Source organism: Mesoplodon mirus (genome assembly GCF_964341445.2).
Source record: "Mesoplodon mirus genome assembly, chromosome: 12".
Taxonomy (NCBI): domain Eukaryota; kingdom Metazoa; phylum Chordata; class Mammalia; order Artiodactyla; family Ziphiidae; genus Mesoplodon; species Mesoplodon mirus.
The window spans coordinates 90,783,942-90,809,881 of record NC_138988.1 but is presented as its reverse complement, the minus strand read 5'-3'; the positions used below and the strand labels follow the sequence as shown (position 1 = coordinate 90,809,881).

At 40.9% G+C, this 25,940-nt stretch overlaps 1 protein-coding gene across 2 annotated transcripts in view; it reads right to left on the bottom strand.

Moving 5' to 3' along the window:
• MBOAT1 (membrane bound glycerophospholipid O-acyltransferase 1) overlaps window positions 1-25,940 on the bottom strand; it is a 120,677-nt gene that overhangs the window by 3,109 nt on the left and 91,628 nt on the right. Inside the window, exons 7-12 of one of the 2 annotated variants that reach the window (XM_082637521.1) lie at window positions 24,881-25,064; window positions 22,551-22,677; window positions 17,564-17,667; window positions 15,534-15,598; window positions 13,185-13,317; window positions 10,010-10,161 (exon numbers count right to left, since the gene is read on the bottom strand). In XM_082637521.1, the coding sequence (XP_082493647.1) occupies window positions 10,010-10,161; window positions 13,185-13,317; window positions 15,534-15,598; window positions 17,564-17,667; window positions 22,551-22,677; window positions 24,881-25,064 (765 nt within the window). Of the gene's footprint in view, window positions 1-10,009; window positions 10,162-13,184; window positions 13,318-15,533; window positions 15,599-17,563; window positions 17,668-22,550; window positions 22,744-24,880; window positions 25,065-25,940 lie in introns of both variants that reach the window. The other variant, XM_082637520.1, reaches the window with a different exon arrangement.

Genomic DNA, 25,940 nt, shown 5'->3' with positions numbered 1-25,940 from the left:
CCAAATCTGCTGGCATCTTGATCTTGGACTTCCCAGCCTCCAAGATTGTGAGACATAAATGTCTGCTGTTTAAGTCACCCAGTCTTTACTATTTAGTCATAGCAGCTTGAGCTAAGACAACTTCGTTCTTTTTAAAAAAATTTTATTGGATTATAGTTGATTTACAATGTTGTGTTTCAGGTGTACAGCAAAGGGATTCAGTTTTATATATATATATGTATATATATATATTTCATTTTTATTATTTTCTCATATAGGTTATCACAGAATATTGATTAGAGTTCCCTGTGCTGTACAGGAGGTCCTTGTTGGTTATCAATTGATATCTTATAATATAGTAGCGTTTGTATGTTAACCCCAAGCTCCTGATTTATCCCCCCAACCTACATTTCCCCTTTGGTAAACATAAGTTTGTTTCTGATATCTGTCTTTCTGTTTTGTAAATAAGTTCATTTGTATCATTTTTTAAAATTAGATTCTAGATATGGGTGATATATGATATTTGTCTTTCTCTGTCTGACTTCACTTAGTATGACAATCTCTAGGTCCATCCATGTTGCTGCAAATAGCATTATTTCATTCTTTTTTTTATGGCTGAGTAGTATTCACTGCACATATGTACTACATCTTCTTTATCCATTCCTCTGTAAATGGACATTTTACGTTGCTTCCATGTCTTGGCTATTGTAAATAGTGCTGCAATGAACACTGGGGTGCATGTTCCTTTTCAAATTATGGTTTTCTCTGGATATATGCCCAGGAGTGGGATTGCTATTTTTCTCCAGATACATGCCCAGGAGTGGGATTTCTATTTTTAGTTTTTTAAGGAAGCTCCAGACTGTTCTCCATAGTGGTTGTACCAATTTACATTCCTACCAACAGTGTAGGAGGGTTCCTTTTTCTCCACACCCTCTCCAGCATTTACTGTTTACAGACTTTTTGATGGACATTCTGACTGGTGTGAGGTGATACCACATTGTAGTTTTGAAGTTCTCTAATAATTAGTGATGTTGAGCATTTTTTCATACACTTTTTGGTCATCTGTATTGCTTCTTTGGAGAAATGTCTATTTAAGTCTTCTGCCCATTTTTTGATTGGGTTGTTCGTTTTATGTTTTTTGGGGGATTTTTTTGACATAGAGCTGCATGAGCTGTTTGCGTATTCTGGAGATTAATCCCTTGTCAGCTGCTTCGTTTGCAAATATTATCTTCTATTCTATGGGTTGTCTTTTTGTTTTATGGTTCCTTTTGCTGTACAGAAGCTTTTAAATTTAATTAGGTCCCATTGGTTTGTTTTTATTTTTATTAGGTGGGTCCAAAAAGATATTGCTGCAATTTATGTCAGAATGTTGTGCCTATGTTTTCTTCTAAGAGTTTTATAGGTCTTTGATGCATTTTGAGTTTCTCTTTGCATATGGTATTAGAGAATGTTCTGATTTCATTCTTTTACATGTAGCTGTCCCATTTTCCCAGCACCACTTACTGAAAAGACTGTCTTTTCTCCATTGTATATTCTTGCTTCCTTTGTCATAGATTAATTGACCATAGGTCCGCGGGTTTATTTCTGGGCTTTCTATCCTGTTCCATTGATCTATATGTCTGTTTTTGTGCCAGTACCATACTGTTTTGATTACTGTATCTTTGTAACTATAGTCTGAAGTCAGGGAATCTGATTTCTCCTGCTCCGTTTTTCTTTCTCAGGATTGCTTTGGCTATTTGGGGTCTTTTGTGTCTCCATACGAATTTTAAAGTTTTTTGTTCTAGTTCTGTGAAAAATGTCATTGGTAATTTGGTAGGGATTGCATTGAATCTGTAGATTGCCTTGGGTAGTATAGTCATTTTGACAATATTCTTCCAATTCCAAGAACATGGTATATATCTTTCCATCTGTTTGTGTCATCTTTGAGTTCTTTCATCAGTGTCTTATAGTTTTCTGAGTACAGGTCTTTTGTCTCCTTAGGTAGATTTATTCCTGTGTATTTTGTTCTTTTTGATGCGATGATAAATGGGATTGTCTCAATTTCTTTTTCTGATCTTTCGTTGTTAGTGTATAGGAATGCAAGAGATTTCTGTGTATTAATTTTGTATCCTGCAACTTTACTGAATTCATTGATGAGCTCTAGTAGTTTTCTGGTAGCATCTTTATGACTTTCTATGTATAGTATCATGCCATCTGCAAACAGTGACAGTTTTACTTCTTCTTTTCCAATTTGGGCTCCTTTTATTCTTTTCTCTGATTGACATGACTAGGACTTCCAAAACTATGTTGAATAAAGGTGGCAACAATGGACATCCTAGCCTTGTTGCTGCTCTTAGTGGGAATGCTTTCAGCTTTTAACCATTGAGAATGATGTTAGCTGTAGGTTTGTCATATATGGCCTTTATTATGTTGAGGTAAGTTCCCTCTATTCCCACTTTCTGGAGAGTTTATATCATAAATGGGTGTTGAATTTTGTCCAAAGCTTTTTCTGCATCTATCGAGATGATAATATGGTTTTTATTCTTCAGTTTATTAATGTGGTATATCACACTGATTGATTTGTGGATATTGAAAAATCCTTCCATCCCTGGGATAAATCCCACTTGATCATGGTGTATGATCCTTTGAATGTGTTGTTGGATTCAGTTTGCTAGTATTTTGTTGAGGATCAGTGATATTTGCCTGTAATTTTGTGTGTGTGTGATGACTTTGTCTGGTTTTGTTATCAGAATGATGGTGACCTCATAGCATTCTATGAGGTCACCATCATTCTGATAGCTTGGGAGTGTTCTTTCCTCTGCAATTTTTTGGAAGGGTTTCAGAAGCACATGTGTTTAACTCTTCTCTGAATGTTTGATAGCATTTACCTGTGAAGCCATCTGGTCCTGGAATTTTGTTTGTTGGAAGTTTTTAATTGCTGTTTCAGTTACTGTACTTGTGATTAGTCTGTTCATATTTTCTATTTCTTCCTGGTTCAGTCTTGGAAGGTTGTACCTTTGTAAGAATTTGTCCATTTCTTCTAGGTTGTCCATTTTATTGGCATAGAGTTATCTGTAGTAGTCTCTTATGATCTTTTGTATTTCTGTGCTGTCAGTTGTAACTTCTCCTTTTTCATTTCTAACTTTATTGATTTGAGTCCTCTCCCTTTTTTTCTTGATGAGTCTGGATTAAGGTTTATCAATTTTGTTTATCTTCTCAAAGAACCAGCTTTTAGTTTCACTGATCTTTGCTAATGTTTTCATCTCTATTTATTTCTGCTCTGATCTTTATGATTTCTTTCCTTCTGCTAACTTTGGGTTTTCTTTGTTCTTCTTTCTCTAGTTGCTTTAGGTGTAAGGTTAGGTTGTTTGAGATTTTTCTTGTTTCCTGAGGTAAGGCTGTATTGCTATAAACTTCCCTCCTACAACTGCTTTTGCTGTGTCCCATAGGTTTTGGGTCGTTGTGTTTTCATTGTCATTTGTCTCTAGGTATTTTTTGATTTCCTCTTTGATTTCTTCAGTGATCCATTGGTTGTTTAGTAATATATTGTTTAGCCTCCACATGTCTGTTTTTTACAGTTTTTTTTCCTGTAATTGATTTCTAATTTCAAGTGTTGTGGTTGGAAAAGATGCTTGATATGATTTCAATTTTCTTAAAATTACCAAGGCGTGATTTGTGACCCAAGATGTGATCTATCCTGGAGAATGTTCCATGTGCACTTCAGAAGAAAGTGTATTCAGCTGCTTTTGGATGTTATGGTCTATAAATATCAATTAAGTCCATCTGGTCTAATGTGTCATTTAAGGCCTGTGTTTCCTTATTGATTTTCTCTCTGGATGATCTGTCCATTGATGAAGTGGAGTGTTAAAGTCCCCCCCCCCCCATTATTGTGTTACTGTCGATTTCTCCTTTTATGGCTGTTAACATTTGCCTTATATATTGAGGTGCTCCTATGTTGGGTGCATACATATTTATAATTGTCATATCTTCTTCTTGGATTGATCCCTTGATCATTTTGTAGTGTCCTTCTTTGTCTCTTGTAATAGTCTTTATTTTAAAGTTTATTTTGTCTGACATGAGTATTGCTACTCCAGCTTTCTTTTGTTTTGCATTTGCGTGGAATACCTTTTTCCATCCCCTCACTTTCAGTCTGTATGTGTCCCTAGACCTGAAGTGGGTCTCTTGTAGACAGCATATATACCGATCTTGTTTTTGTATCCATTCAGCCAGTCTGTCTTTTGGTGGGAGCATTTAATCCATTTACATTTAAGGTAATTATCAATATTAATGTTCTTATGGCCATTTTGTTAATTGTTTTAGATTTGTTTTTGAAGGTCTTTTTTTCTCCCCTTCCTCTTTTGTTCTCTTGTGATTTGATGTCTATCTTTATTGTTGTTTGGATTGCTTTTTCTTTTTTTCTGTGTGTATCTGTTGTAGATTTTTTTTTTTTTTTTTTTTCCCTGTACGCGGGCCTCTCACTGCTGTGGCCTCTCCCGCTGCGGAGCACAGGCTCCGGACGCACAGGCTCAGCGGCCATGGCTCACGGGCCCAGCCGCTCCGTGGCACGTGGGATCCTCCCGGACCGGGGCACGAACCTGCGTCTCCTGCATCGGCAGGCAGACTCCCAACCACTGCGCCATCAGGGAAGCCCTCTGTTGTAGATTTTTGGTTTAAGGTTCCCATGAGGTTTTGATATAGCAGTCTATATATGTACAAGATTGTTTTAAGTTGCTGGTCACTTAATTTCCAATGCATTTCCAATATCCTGCATTTGTGCTCTCCTCACAATTGCTGGTTTTGATATCATATTTGTGTGCAGATGATTTCCTACCTTTACTTTATGTTTGCCTTTACTGATGAGCTTTCCCATTCTTAATTTTCTTGATTCTAGTTGTGGCCTTTTCTTTTCTGCCTAGAGAAGTTCCTGTAGGATTTGTTATAAAGCTGGTTTGGTGGTGCTGAATTCTCTTAGCTTTTGCTTGTCTGTAAAACATTTTCTCTGTTGAATCTGAATGAGAGCCTTGTTGGGTAGGGTATTCTCGGGTGTAGGTTTTTCCCTTTCATCACTTTACATAATATCATGCCACTCCCTTCTAGCCTGCAGTTTCTGCTGAAGAAAATCAGCTGATAACCCTATGGGGATTCCCCTGTATGTTATTTGTTACTTGTCCCTTGGTGCTTTTAATATTTTTTGTCTTCAATTTTTGTCAGTTTGATTAATATGTGTCTCAGTGTGTTCCTCCTTGGGTTTATCTTGTATGGGACTCTCTGCATTTCCTGGACTTGATTGTTTCCTCTCTCATGTTAGGGGAGTTTTCAGCTATAATCTCTCCAAATATTTTCTCAGGCCCTTTATCTCTCTCTCCTCCTTCTGGGACCCCTATGATGTGAATGTTGGTGCATTTAATGTTGTCCCAGAGGTCTCTGAGACTGTCCTCATTTCTTTTCATTCCTTATTCTGTTCCACGGCAGTGATTTCTACCATTCTGTATTTCAGCTCACTTATTTGTTCTTCTGCTTCAGGTATTCTGCTATTGATCCCTTCTACTTTATTTTTCATTCCAGTTATTGTATTGTTCATTTCTGTTTGTTTGTTCTTTAAATCTTCTAGCTCTTTGTTAAACATCTCTTGTAACTTCTTCATCTGTGCCTCCATTCTTTTTCTGAGATCTTGATCATCTCTACTTTTTCAGGTAGGTTGCCTATGTCCACTTCATTTAGTTGTTCTTGTCGGTTTTTATTTTGTTCCTTCGTCTGGAACATATTTCTCTGCTGTCCCATTTTGTCTAACTTTCTGTGTTTGTGGTCTTCTTTCTGCTGGCTGGAGGATCATAGCTCCTCTTGCTTCTGGTGTCTGCCCTCTGGTGGGTATGGCTGGTCTTGAGGTTTGTGCAGGCTGCCTGGTGGGAGGGACTGGTGCCTGCCCACTTGTAGATGGAGCTGGGTCTTATCCCTCTGGTGGTCAGGGCCATGTCAAGGGGTGTGTTTAGAGGTGGCTGTGAACCCAGTATGTCTTTATGCACTCTGTCTGCTGATGGGTGGGGCTATGTTCCTACCCTACTGGTTGTTTGGCCTGAGGCGTCCAAGCACTGGAGCCTGTAGGCTGGTGGGAAGGGCCATGTCTTGATGCCAAAATGGCAACCTCTGTGAGAGTTCACGCTGATCAATATCCTCTGGGGCCTCTGCTACCAGTGTCCTTGCCCCCCCCACCCCCAATGAGCCACAGCTGACCCCTGCCTCCCCAGGAGACCCTCCAAGACTCATAGGTAGGTCCAGCCCTAGCTCCTATGGAGGTACTGCTTTGTGCTGGGTCCCAGGGTACATGAAAACTTGTGCACGCCCTCCACGAGTGCAGTCTCTGTTTCCCCCAGTCCTGTGGAGCTCCTGTACTCCAGCCCCATGGGCCTTCAAAGCCAAATGCTCTGGGGGTTCCTCCTCCTGATGCCAGACCCTCATGCTGGGGAGCCTGATGTGGGGCTCAGGACTCTCATTCCTGTGGGAGAACCTCTGTGATATAATTATTTTCCAGTTTGTGGGTCACCCACCTGACGGGTATAGGATTTATGTCGCAAAAGCACCCCTCCTACCGTCTTGTTGTGGCTTCTTCTTTGTCTTTGAATATAAAATATCTCTTTTGGTAGATTCCAGTCTTTTTTGTTGATGGTTGGTCAGCAGTTAGTTGTGATGTGGTGTTTTCACAAGAGGAGGTAAGCTCAAGTCCTGCTACTCCATCCTCTTTTCAGAATCACATTTAGATGTTCACTTGGGGCTCATTTACAACTTAAAGGAAAAAAATTAGACTAAGAAATTTAAAGCTGGGAGTTGTAGTCACTGTACATTGAAACGTGACTAGGCAGAAAAAAGAAGCCCATCTGACATTTAAATGTCAGTCAGGGAAGGGTATCCTGAGAAATGGATTTGTATACAACTGCCATGCATTGCCAGTTATTTAAATTATCCCCTAGTGAGGAACAGATCTGGAATGCATCTAGACCCACCTCGACTAAAAAGATGATTCAATTTTAATTTACTTTGCCAGATTCAGTGATTCTCTTAAGAGTTTCTGAAAAAAATTGTTTTTAAAAGATTCTGAAAACTTTTGTTGAGAGGCAATCTATAATAGCCCTTGGCAACATGTGGCTGTTAAAATTCAAATTAGATAAATTGAAAACTCTGTTCTTCAGTCACACTAGCCACATTTCAAAAGCTCAACAGCCACAGGCACTGGTGGCCGACGTATTGGATGGTATTTTGGTCATTGTAGAAACTCCTATTGGACAGAGCTGATCTAGATAGGGAAGTTAAATTATATACATAAGCAACTATGAAAACAAGATAACATATTAGGTTGAATTGCTTGTAATTGACAGAAGTGACAGAAATGTCAATTTCACGCTAAACAAAGGTGTTTTCTAAAAAAAAAAGATTGTTTTTAAAAAGAAATGGAAATCTACATGAGTGATCTGGATTGATAATGATTGAATTCTTTCCCTAGAACTCCTGCCTAAATATAGAAATTAGCATGCTTAGTTGGTTAAATGCATGTGATCACAAACGAATCACCACTTTGTGCTAATACCCTAGCAGTAACATTCTTCCAAAATAGCTTCTCCTAGAGAAATTTTTAGTAACTGCACTACTGCTCTTGCTGTTAAAAAAAAAAAAAAAAAAAAAAAAAAAAATTTGCATCTGAAACTCAGGCCTTGCTGTGTGAGTTTTAACTGCTCACCCTCTCTGAGCCTCCACTTCCATATATGATAAACAGGGACGCTGATACCTACCCTTGTCTCTTCTCAGCTCACTACTCTCTACCTTGGATTGATTCTATATTCTGCCCATACTCATGTTTCTCGGGGCTTCCTCCTATCACAACAGGGCTTATCTATGCTGCTCCCTGGGTCTGGAACACAACCCACAGTGTTCCATCCACCACTCTCAGCACCCTCAGACTCCAGGACTCAAACGCTGCTTCCTCCCAAGAGCAGATTCCTGTTACATGCTCTCATAAATCTTTGTACCATTCACTCAGAGTATGATCTTAGTGGGTATTTATAAATTTGTCAATTATTTCCTGTCACTTCCACCAAGCTATCTCCTCCATGGAAGTAAGAATGATTTCTATCTTTTGCTCAACATCCCATCCCCCAGCTTCTAGAAAAGTGCCCAGCGCACTGTAGGTATTAAATGGTACTGAGTTAAATACAGGCATTTCTGCTACAACATGATACATATATTCCCAAAAAAAATCTTGCGTCTGGCAACATGATGTGCTTAAAACACCAGGACTAGGGTGGTTTTTCTGTCTCTCTCTAGTTCCTGTTTATTAGTCCTCATAGGCACTTAGATTTTCCAAACACTGGGGGAAACCCTCAGCCCCATCCATCTTACTCAGGAATGCAAGTCAATGTGTTTCAATGCCTGTTATAAAAAAACAAGTACCTCTCTTTTAAAAATCTGATTTAACGGAACATTTTTTATTTCACTGTTCCATTTCTTTTATAAAAGTCATCTCCTCACTAGCAGCTCTCTCCCCTAGAGTAAGGGAGTGTGGAGCGGGTTGGGCACCTCCAAAGAAAAGGGAGAGAAGGGCCCAGGGTTACAAGTTAACCTCTGAAGACGGAAGCAGACAACGCAAAACCTATGAGACTTTGTAACCAGAGCACTAACACAGACAATGAGCAGCCAAGCCAGAAACTTGGGACAGCCCAGGCAGATAGCTCAACGGGGCTAAGGCTGCTTCAGGGGGCAATAGAAGTTCCAGATAATGAAGGGCAAATGCTGGCTAGAGGGCACTGAGACAAGAGAAAGGACAATACAGCTGTGAGCAAGTGGGGCTGCCCGGAGGGAGGGTGCAGAGAGGAGGTAAACCAAGATGGTGCAGCTTGGGCAGGGCGGGCACTCATGGCTCCTACCGCTGTAGCAGCGGAACTGAGGGCTTTGTTTGGCTGAAGATTTCATTGTTTTTCCACTCTTCTGGCATCCCTTGTCTAGAAAAATTTGTGTATAAAGCAGCTCAACTTCCATATTATATGGACATAAGTCCTGTGACCTAACCAGCATTATAGAAACAAACTTCTTTGAGGAGCATGGTGTACTTCCCTCTACCTTCTTTCCCTATAACCTAAAAAAAAATCATCCTAGACATTGACACCTGTACCAAGTAGTAATATTTCTTTGATCATTCCTGACCAGCGAGTCCAATCCCTGATGTACAATAAGGCACGTTTGCATGTTTATTTCTAAGCCACTTTTCTGACTGTAGCTATGGTCCAAACTCAATCTGTAAAAGTCTCTGCAAATCAGTAAATAACACAAGTTGGTATTTATCGAGTATAGACTACATGCCAGACACTGGGCTGAGCCCCTTGCACGTTTGCCTCATTCAATCCTAACATCTAAAGGTGCTTGGAGGTGAATTCTATTCTTACCTTCATTTTACAGTTGAGAAAACACTGGTAAAAGAGGTTAATAACTTGCCAGAGGTCATGCAACCATCTCTCCAAGAGTAGAGAAACACGACTAATTCAACAAAAGAGGGAAACAATAAAAGCACAAAGAGGTCTGCAGTTCGTCTGGAGGGCTGGTGTTTGAATATAAGGGCCTGACACCCTTTCCCTAAGACACCTTTCCCTAAGGGCCTCTTGTCTGTAGGGTGAACCCAGCCCCAGCTGCGGCCTGCTTCTGTCCCTCTCTGAGTGCCCCATGGCCTCCAGCATAGCCTAACCCCAGGAAAAAGAGGCAAGGGCAGTGACCTCACCCTCTGAGTTTGTAATCTGGATACATCCCTTCAGAATTCACTGCCATAAGCATCCCTTACTTACATTAGTCATGGCTGAAGGGCTACCTGTCAACTCTGCTCTCTGTATTACTATTTGTCTGTTGGCATCTCCAGGACAGACACTTCCTCCTAAAGCTTTCTCTAGACATTTTCCCATCAAAACCATACATAGAGATCGTCAGTACTGATGGATTCAGTTTGCCAACTCCTAAGTCAAACACAGAGAGAACAGGCAAGTTTACTATAGAGCAATCGAGAACAGTGGAAACTTACTTGTATAAACTGATGGTGGGTTCAACGGCCAACATGACGAAGGGGGCGACTGTGTAAGAGACGGCCAGCTGAGTGACAGCCCAGGTGACTATGTCATAAACAACCTTGAGGGCTTTTGAAGAAAGGAAGTAATGTCTGTAGTTGTTCCTCACCTGCTCACCAAGGAAGTCACGGTGGATGGGGGGATGCAAAAAATGGAAACTTTTACTCCATGCATGCAGGTAATACCCCTCAGGAACATAGGAGATAAAAACTACCAACAATCTGAGTTCTATTTTCAACTAAAAATACCACTATGGTTTTTCTTATTATTAAAAAAAATATAAGTTCATTCACTGTAGAAAAATGTTTAAAGAACAGCTAAGCAGAATCAGATTTTTTTTTCTTTAATATCTCCCAGAGAAAAGCACTGTTGAAAAACTTGGCACATACCTTCCAAGTCCTTTTATATTCATATATATCCATATTTATGTTTCCAGTGGCGTCAATATATGTTTAGCCTGTTTTTTCATTTAGTAACATAGCATGAATGTTTTTCCATGTCATTAAGTATTAATCTGATACAATTTTAATTATGGGAAAGTTAGTCTCCTATCCCCTGCTATTGTAAACAATTCTGTGATGTATACTCTTGTAGAAAAGTCTCTGCACTGTTTCCTAATTATTTCCTTTGAATAACAGTAATAATATAATAGTATAATAACATGAGCTACGATTTATTGAGTGCTTACTGTGTGCCAAGCCTGTGTAAATTCTTTATGGGTATCATTTCTGTTGACTCTCCCCATAGGCCTATCATGTAAGCATCAGTATGCCTATTTTCCAGACAAGGAAACCACATTCTTTGAGATGGAAAATGCTGGGTCAAAGGATACTCATTTGTAGGTCTTTTGACACAGATTTGGCTCCAGAAAGACACCTAATTTCCAGAGGCCAGAACCAAAGACAGAGCTGAAACAATGGCTGGCTTATAGGTAGGTCAGCCTCAAAGCAGGAAAGGCTTCCTAGGGCTGCCTGGGAAGCTGAGGGCACCTCCTTGGCTCTGAGCTCCTCAGGACAGAGGCTAGAGGTCCATCTGTGGGCAGTATTGAAAAGCATGTAAGAGATTTTACTAGGTAACTTCCCGGGCCTGAGACACTTCATGACTGTTTGAGTTCATTCTCCTTTTGAAAAAAAAAAAAATGGAAATACTGTTCTATCAACCCTCTCCCCTCCATCCCTTACCTAACTTATTTCTGAAAAACATTTCCAGGTCACCCAAGAGGCTTCACATAAATTAATCCTTTTATACCCATTGAAATCAACTAAAGACAGCTTAAGAAATGATACTCTGAAAGTATTAACAAAATTCTGGCCTTTGTTCAAGTTTGTCCTCCCATCTGTTTTTTAGTTTTGTGATCCAAGTTAGTATATGTACAGGAGAAAAGAAAATGTCTTCTGTTTCCAATGCACAGATATGTAAAATATGTACTTTAAAGTGTGCTCATCAGAATAATCAATTATCCGTCTTGTTCACACATGTATCCCCACAAACCTTCTTCTAACTAAAATAAAAATTCCATGGGCGAGGAACTTCTGTTCACCGCAATAGCCCAGCACCTACCAGCATATAGTAGGGCTCCTGAAATATTAATAGAACAGATAAATTCAAGAAGGAGTGAATAGCTAAAAGAAATGGAAAAGAATTCCCACTCTACCTGTCTCTCCATTTAACAAATATGAAGAAGTTATCCATTTCTATTCCCAGCACTAGACCGGGAGCAGGGGCCATATCTGTTCTGCTCTCCATTTTTTCTCCAGTACCCATCACAGTACTTGGCACATACTAGGCACTCAATAAATATATTTTTAAAATAAAAAAAAAGAATGAGTGAATAGCTGTGCTGGGGATCCTAAATCCACATCTAAAAATACAGCTCAACAAATCTCATTAAAAGCTCTTGGCACCTGAATAAGGAATGCCACAATCATTATCAAGTATTGAAATGAAATAAAATTCAAAGCGCTCTGTATTTGACAGAATACAGTGAATCGTAATTACTTATATACATGTTGCATCTCATTCTTTGAGGGCAGGCATATTTTTTAATTCTGTTATTATTCTTGCTCTACAGCCAGCAAATGGCAGGAACAGTCTAGGACAAACTGAAGGCTACGCCCAAAACCTAGAGAACCAAATTTATCAAATTCACAAAGGACTTTACACAAAGTAATTTAATCGGATCCAACATGAGGGCTGAGAGCAATCTTTTTTTTTTTTTTTTTTTTTTTTTTCGGTATGCGGGCCTCTCACTGCTGCGGCCTCTCCCGTTGCGGAGCACAGGCTCCGGACGCGCAGGCCCAGCGGCCATGGCTCACGGGCCCAGCCGCTCCGCGGCATATGGGATCCTCCCAGACCGGGGCACGAACCCGTATCCCCTGCATCGGCAGGCGGACTCTCAACCACTGCGCCACCAGGGAGGCCCTGAGAGCAATCTTTAAGAGAACAGTTCCTATGGCTGCAATTTTACCGGTTGCTCAGAAACCAAATTATTTTTAGGTGTAGGATAGTGAAAAGAGAAAATTAAGTAGAGTATAAGCAAAGTGAAGTTTTACAGAGCCTACATTAATAATCATTGTCATCTGTAATTAGTAGACTGTATGTTTACAGCCTTTGATGATTAAAAATGTTTTCATCTTTTTTTTTTTTTTTTTTTTTTTTTGCGGTACGCGGGCCTCTCACCACTGTGGCCTCTCCCATTGCAGAGCACAGGCTCCAGAAGTGCAGGCTCAGCGGCCATGGCTCACGGGCCCAGCCGCTCTGCGGCATGTGGGATCTTCCCAGACCAGGGCACGAACCCGTGTCCCTGCATCGGCAGGCGGACTCTCAACCACTGTGCCACCAGGGAAGCCCCAGAAATGTTTTCATCTCTTAAGGCACTAAACATTGTTTCTAAAAGTCCTTTTGTTTTGCAAACACCCCCTGCAAGTAATATGAAAATAAAATGCTTAACCATTTTATGACCATAAGTTCCAATATATTTAAGTATTTCTCTAATGGGAAGACTTTTGCTGATTTTTCAAAACATCACTCCTACCATCACCCCCAACAGCACTTCTGCTGGGACCTAAAAGACAACAAACACACAGGCATCCAAGTACTAAGGAAAAGACCCCACAGCCAAAGGGAGCTTACCGTTCTGGCTGCTAGCGTGACAAGGATTCCAGTTAAGAAGGTAAAGTAGTATCCAGGGTAGACACCATGCCACAAGGCAGACAGGATGAAGGTTAGCACTGTGGGGTGCCAGGGAACCCGCTCATAGCACACTCTGTGAAGACAGGAAGGTACAACGGGCCACAGGTCAAACATACCAGAAACTTCCGCCTACACCTGCATCATTTTGGAACCAATCATGCAGCAATCATTTGATCCAATATTGATGGCGTGCCTGCCTCACCCTATTCAGGCACTTGCAGCACAATCCAAGCAGCTCTGAGCTCTAGTTTTCTTACACACTCCCAGACGGGCCATTCACACAGTCCAATCTCTTTGTCAGATGCATGAATGTTTAACCTCCATAGGACTAAATGATCTGGACCCCATCACACAATATCTAATAAAAGTCAGAGTGGTCACTTTTTCCCAATGAGAGCTCCTGCCTTATAGAAGCTTATTCCACCAATGGCCTAATCTACCAGGGATGCTTATGGATAAATAAGTGCCATTGACACTAAAACTTTTAGAATCAGGGTAAGGGTCTTTAGAAGTGAGATCCTTATTTCATCTAAATTAATTTACTTTTCCACACTGGCCCCATGTCATCTAACTCATCAACACTGCAGCCTTCTCATCTCTCTTGGCCATGACTCCAGCACAAAATCAATGTGTCAGTTATATGGCGTCTTCAGTCCTCAGTGTCTATTAGATTCCAATCCATGAATTTGCCTTAAAGAGTGAGGACATTGTAAGAATCTAGAAACTGTCAGCAAATACCCTGGAGATCTTTGGCTTCTTGGTTGTTTATTAAAACAACGTGACAGGGGACTTCCTGCCAAATTCAGTCTACGGATTGCCAGGGGCACCATAGGAGCAAGTACATGGCTTCCTGAGTGAGAGGGCCCAGATGAAAAGTAAAACAGAAATCCAAACAGTTAACAGCAATCCAGCCTGGATGGGCTGTCAAAAGTAACCAAGTTAAACCCAAACTAAGGACTATGGCTCTCTCTTCACAGGAAGAAAGGGAATGCATTTGAGGAAAGAAACACAGGATGGGACTCCATTTGTAATGTTTCTTTTTGAAATGAGAGGTAGTTTGCACGGGTATTTGTTTCTTACCCTCTGTATCTTTTTGTATGAATGAAATACTCCATTTTCTAAAACGATTTTTAAATAGTATTTTTTCATTTTTTATGTGCCCACATGTATGTTCAGTCACATAAAAAATGTTTATGTAGAACAAACTCCTAGTGGAGACTGTAGGACTCTCCATACATTGGGATTATTCAATATACAGAAAGAGGTTTAGGCTAAAATGACTTGCAAAATGAATAGCAATAACATTAAGGGCAAATTTTCAAAAACTGCACATTCAGAGTAGTTGCATGAGTTTACTTTGTTGGAATTATTATACATTGTCTCTTCTTTTACCCTGATGTTTTAACTGATGAAAAATGCTACTTATCAAAAACAGCAGAGTCAACAGCTTAATATTTCTATACTCTCCCTGCACTCATGCGATAGGAATATTCACGAGCTCAAGTCTGCCACTTCAAGGATAGCATATCATTAGTTCCACAATAACGAATGTTTCTAATTTTGGAATGTATAGAAAAACAAAAGGACAGAGAAACAACAAAAATACAAAGTTGAAAAGCATAAGCATTTGGGGCACCATAAAGCTTTCGATACGGGGGATAAAATAAACACAGCAATCTTCAGTGATCTGATGCTGACATTGACCCTCCATGACATCTGAGCAATAGGCTCTCCTCTAGATAAGAGGCAGCACATCATAGAGCTTAAGAGCCTGGCTCTGGAGAGACACTCATATCTATTATCTATGAGATATGGGCTCATATCTATTGCTCGTTAGCTGTGTGACTTTGGGCAAGTTACATAACCCCTCTGTGCCTCACTTTCCTCATCTGTAAAATGGCGATACTATGAGATATGGGCTCATATCTATTGCTCATTAGCTGTGTGACTTTGGGCAAGTTACATAACCCCTCTGTGCCTCACTTTCCTCATCTGTAAAATGGGGATAATAATTACCAACACCTCATGGGATCGTTATGAGGATTAAATGAGTACCTGGTACCCAGTAATGGCAGCATGAAGTATCTGGTACAGTAAAATAAATATGCTACATTGTGACCTTCTCAAATTACTGTATTTCTTCTATTTCATTTACACAGCATAGATGTTAATACCAAACACAAGTGTCAGATGAGGTTACCACTGGCAGACTATCGCTGTTCATCTAATAACACCCATCTAAACATAACCCAGTGCCATGAGTAATGAGGTCGTTTTTGGTTTCCTTACCGCTTTAGCCAAGTAGCTGTCTGAATATTCCAGTTTTCTAAGTACATTTTGAAACTTGTGGCAGTCTAGAAAGGAGAAAATAACACCTATCATTAGCTTTAAAAATACCCCAAGAAATGGAAAGTCCTCCCCAGAGTTTCCCTGGCGGCAGATTAGATGTGCTATTTCAACCGTGAGTCTTGACTCAGGAGCAGATCTGCTGTTCCATCGCACACAGTCAAATTTTCGGGGGTTTATAAGATTTACTTTGCAACTAAAACTTGGCTCACAAAGTCTCAATTTTTCTCAATCTATTTTCAAATTATAGGATGACTAAAGGAATGTTTTGTAGGTTTTCCTTCCATTCTGGTGAAACACAAAATTTAAGTCATCTGAATTTTAAAACTAAATACTCTAAAATGGGATTTGCCACCGGAAAAGTTTCATCATGTGAATTTAGCGCCTTTATGGAGACAGCTTGAATTTAATTGTCATCTTTTCATTCTGTGGCCATCTGTAAACCAGGTCAGTCTGGTGAAGTTATTCTACAAATAGCACAGGTTCAAATGCTTCCAATTGTATCTAGAATAGTAAGGAGATTTTATGCAGGAAGGAGTCACAATACAGAAAAGAAAACAAACATCACCTAACTGGCAATGATGCAGGTAAATCAACCATTGAGAGAGAGAAATTCCAAAATAAGTCATCAACTGGGTTTTCTCATTCAAAAGAAAAAAGAAGAAAAAAAGACTTAATAAAGGCTGGTGGTAGAAGGCATGAAGCAAACATTTAAGAACCGGAATTCCTAACAAAGTTGAAAAGTGTAAATGTCACTGTTTTCTGTTTCAACCGTAAGAAAATCTTAGGCCACACACTGGCCTAATGTAATATGTTTGGAAGGAAGGGAGAGAGATATCAGACCAATGTTGGACGGACAGATAGAGTTTTGTACTATGAGTTTTTAATGTCAAAACCCTACGGAGTTTTATTTATCCATTTAGACACCTTCTATGGCTAATAAAATGCTATACACACAGCTTCAAGGTGCCTTAAATAAGTCAGACTTCCTTGGTGTGCTTTAGCTCCTTGCTCTATATCAACTTTATTGGAAATACAAATTTTCTCCTTCTGGTTTTCTTTTATAATAAATACATAACTCAGCCCTTTACCCAGAACACAGGTCCCCTGATGGCCTAGTTTCCACCAAATGTGGGTGGCAGGTGGTCAGTCTCCACATCCCGGGTTTCCTGCCCTATATGGACGTCCCCTTTCTGCCCAAACTCTCCAGTGGCACTCTGCCTGCCCTGTGGCGGGTGGAAAATGAACCACCAGCAACCATGAGTCACCTGGTTGGAGAACCAACACTTTGGGATGTTGAGAATCATGCCCTTCCTCCCAACCAGCTGCCAGGAGGAAAAGGGCCCAAGACTTGGCATTCCTTTCAGCTCTGAGGGATGACAATGCCAAGGAAACCAAGAAGGATGGGGCCCCAGAGAGACCACCTCTAGAGATGGAAACATATCCAGAACTGTGGTCCAAGAACAAAACCAGTGAAAAAGAAAAACCACACTAATTCTAGTGGCCTAAAAGCTGTGCACCAATTACAATTCTTAAAAGCGAATGCATTATAAATGTTTCCAAAGGAACCACCGAGAACACTGGCAATATTGAAATCTAAATACAGCTGCTAGTCTGTACCCTTGACTGAGGAAAGGAGAATGTGAACAAGAGAAAATGATATCTGTACTTTCTAGTTGATAGAACAGGAATGTAAGCAACAAAAAGATTTTCCTGGCTCTTTTTCAGATTTTTCGTGTGTTGTTATTACTTGAACCATTAATACTGCCAAGAAAGTAGGCACCTTAAAAGAAAAAAAAAAAAAGGAAAAAAGTTCCAAGATACAAAATGTCCCCGAGCCTGCTGGAGCCAGCATTTCCTGATAGCAGCTTTTCCTTGCACACTGATGATAAACTTCTATGGATACCACACTCACAGCAAACCATCTGCTTTATTCACAATGGCAGCTTGATTCAAAAGCATGATAAACTCACCTCAATTTTCCAGATGTTTAGGTTAGAAAGCAGATCCCAACAGAAATTTCCATTCTTATCCACTCCGCTGAACCCAAAGCCAGCTGCGTTATTCACTGCATCAGCTATGGTTTTTAAAACAACACATTAGGATGTGGAATAAAAGATACTAAGTGTCTGTCTAGCTTTAAGATGAAGAGAGAGAGTTTCCTTGGAAAAGAAACCAAACTAAATTTAAAGGACCTGGTACCATTATGAATCAGTTTTGGCCCTTGGGTGACCTCAACTTTTATTCATTTTTATTCATTCACTAGCATTTAGTGAGCACCTGCTCAGTAAGAAGGAAGGTGCCAGATGCTCACAGAATGCAAGATGAAAAGAAGAGAAATGAAGAAGCAAAGCAAAGAAACAGGAAGATTTAGTGACCAACTGGACATAAGGGGAGAAAGGGAAAAAGGTGAAAATACATACAAGCTCAGAGACCAGAAGATATAGGGGACTCCGTCCAAGAGCTGTCATTAAAGACGGCGGGACACAGGCTGATATCATTCTATCAGGAGGAGAACCAGCTCTGAAATAGAAATTGGAGCTCGTTCTGGACATGTTAAGCATGACATGCCAGTAGGATATCAGTTGGGGCAGCCAAGATACAGTTAGAAAAATTTAGAGCCTAAGAAAATGAACGGTTCTAGAGATGTGAATTTGGGACCAGCTGCCATAGAGGCCACATGTGGACACAATGACCAAAGCCACCCTACCCACAAAGTCAGTCCAAAGGCTCCTGTGTCCATCGTTATGTCACTTCACTGAACTCTATGAAAATGTCCCCCTGCTGTATTTCAGTTCTACTCAATTCCTTAATGAAATTTTTTACACTCAAAAAGAGATCTGATGAAATGAACACAGTTGTATGATAATAGCCAAGAGGCTTATTTTTTCTCTTCACTTACCTTCTTTCAAGTTCAGTCTGTTAGAATATTTTCCTAAGAAAAATAAACTAATGAAATTTTAAAGTCTGAGATCCGGGGGAGAGCTCAGAGAAACCTTTCCTTCGCTAGTTCTGTTCATTCCATCTCTATGGGAGTTCAGGTCCAACCCAAGCTGGACTTCTGAAGAAAAATCACCCACTCTAAGTATGCCTCCTTTCCTTTTGGCATCGTTGATGATTTAATATCACTTATCTATGCTTAGCTTCACTGTAAAATGATCTAGTTTCTTTTAGAAGAAAGGAGGAAAAGTACCGAGTCCTAATATGTCTTTCTCCCAAGCCGACCGGAGGGAAACTCAGTGGAAAAGAAAAAGAACAAAGGCAGAGTGTACCAGTTAAGAAACCAAGAGTTTTAACATGTGTGGGCACAAACTGTGAATGACAGAAACAAACTAAACCAGCAGAGGACAAGCCCTTGAGGGTTGTGTTGACAACTAAAAACAGGGCTGGGCTGACCATGCTGGGACCAGCATAGCAACCCAGGAATTCCCTCTCCCATCTCCAGCCTCAGATCTAAAAAAAAAAAAAAAAGACTTTTTTTTTTCGGTCCTTACTATTTTCCCAGGATTCTGTAAAGCATTCCACAGACATTTCTCATTTAATCACACCATTGTGAGCAAGATGGTGGTTCAGGGTGGGAATGACAGCTCTCCTGGGTTCCCTTCTCTACTTGGAAACAGGGTCAATTCACAGCCTTGGGAGAGTTGTCTAACTTCTAGAAACCTCTTCCCCTGAGTAGAAAATGGATGTAATAACAGTACCCATTATAAAGGGATGTTGAAAGGATTAAACCAAATTGAATATATGTAGAGTGCATAACACAGGGCCTGGCCCAAGTCAGCACTCAAGAATGGTTAGCTGCCACCATTATTATCATTAGTATCACCACCCCCATCTTGCTAGTAAGAAGACTAAAGCTTAGTACTGTTACCACCTGAGTGATCTTAATGTTAAACAGTGTCAGAATCTGAACACTAGAACTCTGGTTCCACAGCCTGAGTGGCTAGGAGTCATCTGAAAGATAAATGTAAGAACCAGAAGTGGTGACTCTCCGAACTGCTGCATTTAGAGGAGGTCAGAATTCCCTGCTCCCCTGAGCACATTCTGCTACCCTGTATCCAAGACTGGTTTTTGCTTTAGAGCAGTTAGAGGTTCTAATTTCACCAGTCTAAAACTGGCTTCGCTTGCACTGTACACGGCTCTAACATATGACTGAAGATAAATTCATTTGGACACCCATATTTTGGAATCTGTGATCTTTAGAACACAGCCTGGGCTAAAATTGAGTCTCACTAATTAGTACTAATTAGTAGAAGAAAAACAACCAACCAGCCTCGTATGCTAAGTCCAAAGAAAATAGCTGTACTCTTTCAACAGAAACGGTAACTAGAATGAGGCTTACACAGTGCAACTCAGCTGAGACTCATCGAGAGGCCAGCTTTAAGGATTAAATTTATAATCATGTATTATTAGTACATCAATTATATGTAAATGGTGTTTGAAGGAGCTGGATAAAACAGTTGTTCAGTTAAGCAGTTTAAACATTCCCTGTTACACTATTCGTTGCTTCTTTACTCATAAATAATACAAAGCTTAATTTCAGACCAGCCCATGCAATCTAAACTACAACAAACTTCCAGTTGAGGCCATACAAAGTAATGAAGTGTTTCTACTGAAGTCACAAGAAACAATAAAGAAAGGGCAGTGGGGGAGAATAGACAAAGAGGTAAGTCCACAGAGAAAGCTGTCCATGGAAAGGGTCACTCCTCTATTCCAAATATCTGGGGTCACCCCGCAACGAGCAGACTGACAGCAGACACCCCTGTGCCCTGTAAGCCCCTCCCCACCCAGGTCCCCGCCAGCACAACCCACCTCGTGTTAGACTTTCCCTACGAGACTACGGCATGGCCTTTCTTTCCTCCTTAAATCAGGAGCTGCTTTAGTCCAGAAGCCAGCCCATAAGCCCTGGGATACAGAATATGGGAGCGGGAAGGGGGAGGGGAGAGGGGAAAAGAAAAGGAGGAAAAGTGAAGAAGTAGAAGTTAGGAAAGGAGTGAGATTCTATTACACACACATACACACACACACACACACTCTCACACACTCAAGGTTGGAGCAAAGCGAAAACTCTACTTCACATAGAAAAATATGCCCAGTATTCCATCCATAGTAGGCCTAACGCCTACCTACGAAGCAAATTATTTTTCAATAATAAAGCATCTGCAGAAAAAGGAATCAGGTACAAGGAGACTCTGGAAGCCCTTCCCAAGGACCAGTCCATATACATCATCCCCTCTGTAATTCTACTACTGGGGTAGCTCTTGACGTGTATTGCCTGGTTGGTGTACGCATCTGTGTCCTCACAGGCTGTAACGGTCTTGAGGGCTGAGACAGCTTACTCACCTTTGAGTTCCTCATAGCACACAGACTGGTACTCCACAAAAAACTCCTTGAATTAAACTGAATGGGACCAGAAACAAAATTTCCCCCGTGGCAAATTTTGGAAAAGCTCTGAAGTCTCTCTCTGGTCAAGCGTAACATAAATACTGCACTAGACTGAACTTGTCTCTGAATATTGTGACCTTTAAAAATAATTTGGGGGCTTCCCTGGTGGCGCAGTGGTTGAGAATCTGCCTGCCAATGCAGGGGACACGGGTTCAAGCCCTGGTCTGGGAAGATCCCACATGCTGCGGAGCAACTGGGCCCGTGAGCCACAACTACTGAGCCTGTGCGTCTGGAGCTTGTGCTCTGCAACAAGAGAGGCTGCGATAGTGAGAAGCCCGCGCACCGCGATGAAGAGTGGCCCCCACTCGCTGCAACTAGAGAAAGCCCTCACACAGAAACGAAGACCCAACGCAGCAAAAATAAATAAATAAATTAATTAATTAAAAAAAATAATTTGGACCAGGAGCAGGGAAGAAAGAGGAATGGGGGGTTATTGCTCTGTTTAATGGACAGAGTTTCTGTTTCAGGAAAAGTTCTGGAGATGGATGATGGTGACGATGGTTGCACCACACTGTGAATGAACTTAATGCCATTAAATCGTACACTAAAGATGGTTAAAATGGCAACTTTTACATTATGTATATTTTACCGTAATAAAAATAATAAATGAAAAAAAACCAGTAGCTATGAACTTGATTTGGGGGCTATAAACTTGGAGCATGAAATGAGAGAAGAGAACTCAGTTAAGTGCTGTGCCCTTATGAAATATGGACTAAGCACTAGGAAGTGAGTTTAATAATCTATTTGGCTTCATAAACCAAGTCACTGTTCCCTGACATCAAGCCCCAGGTCACTGGCAGCTAAGGTGTTAAACTTCCATTCCTGAAAGGGTTCCAAATGTGAAATAGATAAGGTTACCATGCCTTATCAAAATACTTTACCATTCTTGGTAAGTAAACAGAAGCTTTATTGCTCACTTTAGCAAAGGTTTCAACTTTTCCAGTCTAAAATTATTTAAAAGGAAAGAGATGAAAGCTTAATATTGACTAAAGCTATCTCACAGGAAAAAAAAAAGTGTGATAATACCAAATTAAGTCGAACTTTCCACCTTTAAAAAAAAAAAAAGTCACTTGAAATCAGTTTCTTTCTAAGGCATAAAGCTTAACCAACAATTTCTTAAAGAAGTGTAACCTAAATGAGCACATGTGTTGATAAAATTAAGTCAGTGTATATCCTGTATTATAGACAAGCCAGAAAAATTACCAGAAAGCCAGATCATTCTGGAATTTTCCCCTAACTTTCCAAGTTTGATGGGTAGAAGAAGCAGCTTCCAGGTTTTGACGTCTGTTAATAACAACAGCCAGGCTTTCTTTCCTCCTTATCACAGATAATTGAGTTTCTGGGCAGCGGGAAAGAAGAGGTTTACTCTGGAAGGTAGAAAGTGACCCTGGCTCAATTGCCCTCCATCACGCATTGGACTTTTTTTAGATTAGCTGATCCAAATGCTGCTCTGGCCAAGCCATCCAAGGAGTATCATTTTTCCCTCTTTCATTTAGCACCCTCCAACAAACTCACCTAACGTCCAGGCAAAGTAATACTTGGGCTTCGAGGCTTGCATGACAACATATAAGTAGCAGAGTCGGGTCAGAAAGTTTGCTTTATGAACAAACCAGTCGTCAACCAGGCAGGTGACAGGGAAGGTCTTCGTAAGCGTCAAAAACAAAAGGAGAGACACCAAGGTCATGCACAATTTGTGTATCACGGCTCTCTGAAAATGGGGGGGGAAAATGAGGTAACTATTCAGAAGACACTGGTATGAGGAAAACAATTTCAGCAAAGGCACATTGAGAACAAAGCCATTTCAAAGCTGCTTTGGCAATATTCTCTAGAAGGAGTGGCAAAAGGCATTCTTCCTCAGGGCGTGTATTGAATGATGGGCATTATGTGCTATATTTAGATGCAGAATACACCCCTGACACCTGAGGTGGATGGATCTAAAACAAAAGAAAACTTTTACCAGCACATTCTACCAACAAAGGGCAGGTGGTTTTATTACCCAAAACATAAGAGAAATCAGTAACATGACAGGGTGGCGATCTTCCATCAGAAAGAAAGAACCATTGGCCTTGCGGTCCTGCCGCCAGCAGAGCCAAGGAAATGGGTTTGAATCGCCAGCAAGGAGCACAGAGGCTTAGTTGGGAAGGATTATGTGCACATGATTACATGTCTGAGCCAGGACGTGGGCAGGTAGTAGAAAGCTTTAGAAAACCTTTCTGGATGGTTTACATGTAGTCTGCTCTGGGGTTAAGCTATACAGAGGCTTTAAATTCCTCTGGATGGAATCGTTTTGCCCGGTTCCCCTGACATTCCAAACATCAACAGATTTATAGTTCCCAACTTTATAAAAACAGACTTCTTTTACTTGTAACATAGGGATAGCAGTAGCACCTCCCCCAGAGGGTGGCTTGGGGTTTCAGCACGTGAATATTTACAAGGGACTGAAAGCAGTGCTGGGCTCCCCGTTAAGTGCGTACCATGCTTAACTATGATGACACCTTAACTATGATGACACCACTGAGGGGCCAGCAGCTTGTGTGCGCCAGCCCCTCCCATCCATGTGTCCTTAGCCAAAAGGCAACCTTACCACTTCATGTTCTCTGTGCACAAAAATATGCGAGAGTATCCTTGGAGGGTGATGTGAAGACTCTCTAATAATGTTATTTTCCAAATACAAGTATGTGAAATGCAGCACTCCTGTGACAGATACTCCCCGGAAACACCTGTGGTTACTTTGATGTCTCCCAGCCACGGTGACCTCACTCCTAGATGATGTCAATAAAGCCGCTGGGGCTGAGACATCTAAGTAATCATGAAGTGCAGAGGACCCAAGTGTGTCAAAACTCTCCAAAAATGCATGCTTTATTAATCAATCACTTAAATTTTCAAATACTTAATGTTGCCTGATGGTAGCACTTTAAAAATATTTAAATTATCCTGAATTTCTCCCTTTCCAATGTTCCCCATCCCTTCAATTAATTACAAATTTCCCTTAAATATAGGATATTTGATCTGGATAAATTCAGCATATTTGTAAAGTTCAATGAATTAAGCGCATGTTGACTAATTTGAGGTTAATACACTTCAGCTTAAAATTTAAATATTGTATAAAAAAACCACCTAAACTCTCTCAAAGTCAATATGACCAAACTACAGGCATGCCAGTGTAAAACTGGTTTCCCTTGCCATAAAAGCAGGATCTGCAGGGCTTCCCTGGTGGCGCAGTGGTTGAGAGTCCGCCTGCCGATGCAGGGGACACGGGTTCGTGCCCCGGTCCGGGAAGATCCCACATGGCGCGGAGCGGCTGGGCCCGTGAGCCATGGCTGCTGAGCCTGCACGTCCGGAGCCTGTGCTCCGCAACGGGAGAGGCCACAGCAGTGAGAGGCCCACGTACCTCAACAAAAAAAAAAAGCAGAATCTGCAATAAAAAGCACATTTATTCTGGTCCCACTCTTTCCTCCTCCACCATTTATGACATAGTATCTTTTGGCTGTCTATGAATTTCTATTCATAAAGAGAAAACACTCATAAATTTGAATGTGTTAACAAGCACAGTCATAGGCACATTGTAGGCATTAATATTGGCTGGTTGGCAAATGGGTTAATTGCTTCAATATTCCCAGCCAATGAGCTTCTCTGTGAAATAAACATCTGTTGCTCCAACACAGAGAACTACTGCAAATAAATACCAATACTGATATTTTAAACAAACGGGGAAAAGTTACCAGCCAAGATTTCTGGTAAACTGTTTGGCTTTTTAATTAGAACAATTAAAAGTGACAGTCAGCCCTGGCAGCAAAGCTCTATTTTCTGGACCTCTGGGTAAATACTTGGCAGTAAAAACTTACAGTGGGAGAAGGTTCTGGCAGGCTGTGGAAGCCTTTTTCCTTCCAGTTCACTTCCAGCAACTTCATGTGTGTATGTCTCCCCTCAATGAAGGCTATATACTCCTTGAAATTGTTACAAGGGCCCGCTATGACACTCATGAAGTTGAGAAGGTAGCTTACGTATTCCAAAAAGGAGGGTTTTGCTCTGCGAAAATAAAGTAAAAAGTTGAAGAGTCTTCAGTCTTTGATTTTTTGTTCATATTTGCAAATATGTCGATCGTAAACACAGGTGTTGTCTCTGTGGGTTGTTAAACGCAGCGTGATCTTTCCTTGTTCTGGTTCTTTAAAAATCCGTCTAAGGAGAAACCTAGTTGAAAGGAAGTTATTGAGGTGGGCGGCGCAGAGAAGGCACAGCACTCCGTGGCGCCCTCTGCTGGCCACCCACAGCTATAAACGCGGAGGGCCAGGAGTGGGCCAAAGGCAACCCTGAGGCTGGGAAATGTTCTTTCTCAACAACCTTGGCTGTCTGTCTACCAGAGAAAATGAAGGTACTAAACATAAGGCAGGGTGGGTACCCGACCTAACGTGAGTTGGTTGAGATGCTTTGAAATGGGAAAACTCCCTCCCAACTGCCAAAATAAATACAAACCAAATGATGGGTAGAACCGGTTTCCACTTGAGGCCACACAAACTACCGCTGTAACAGCCTCTTGTCTGCTTTGGCATCCAGGCACAAGGTCCTGGACAACAGACAAGGGTAGTGGCAGGAAAAAATTTTCTAGAGACCAGTTCTGTCTAGTGTTTTAAGGGCCTTTTAAAGGGCATGGTCTTCAAGTAGGACAGAATTGTGGGGAAAGGCTTCCTCAAATGCCATTGCTAACCAGTCACTGGAATTATGCCCTATAGCATTTACACCCCCATGATGCTTAGCAAAGAACTTGGTTCATTAGACTCTTGCAATGATACTTTCTACGTTGCTTCCAAGTCCCAACTTCTTAATGAAGGAATGAAGCTGGACCCTCTCTTACATATCCCAGTTATTTCCTGCTACTTTCTGGTAGGAACCCTCCACCATGGCTGC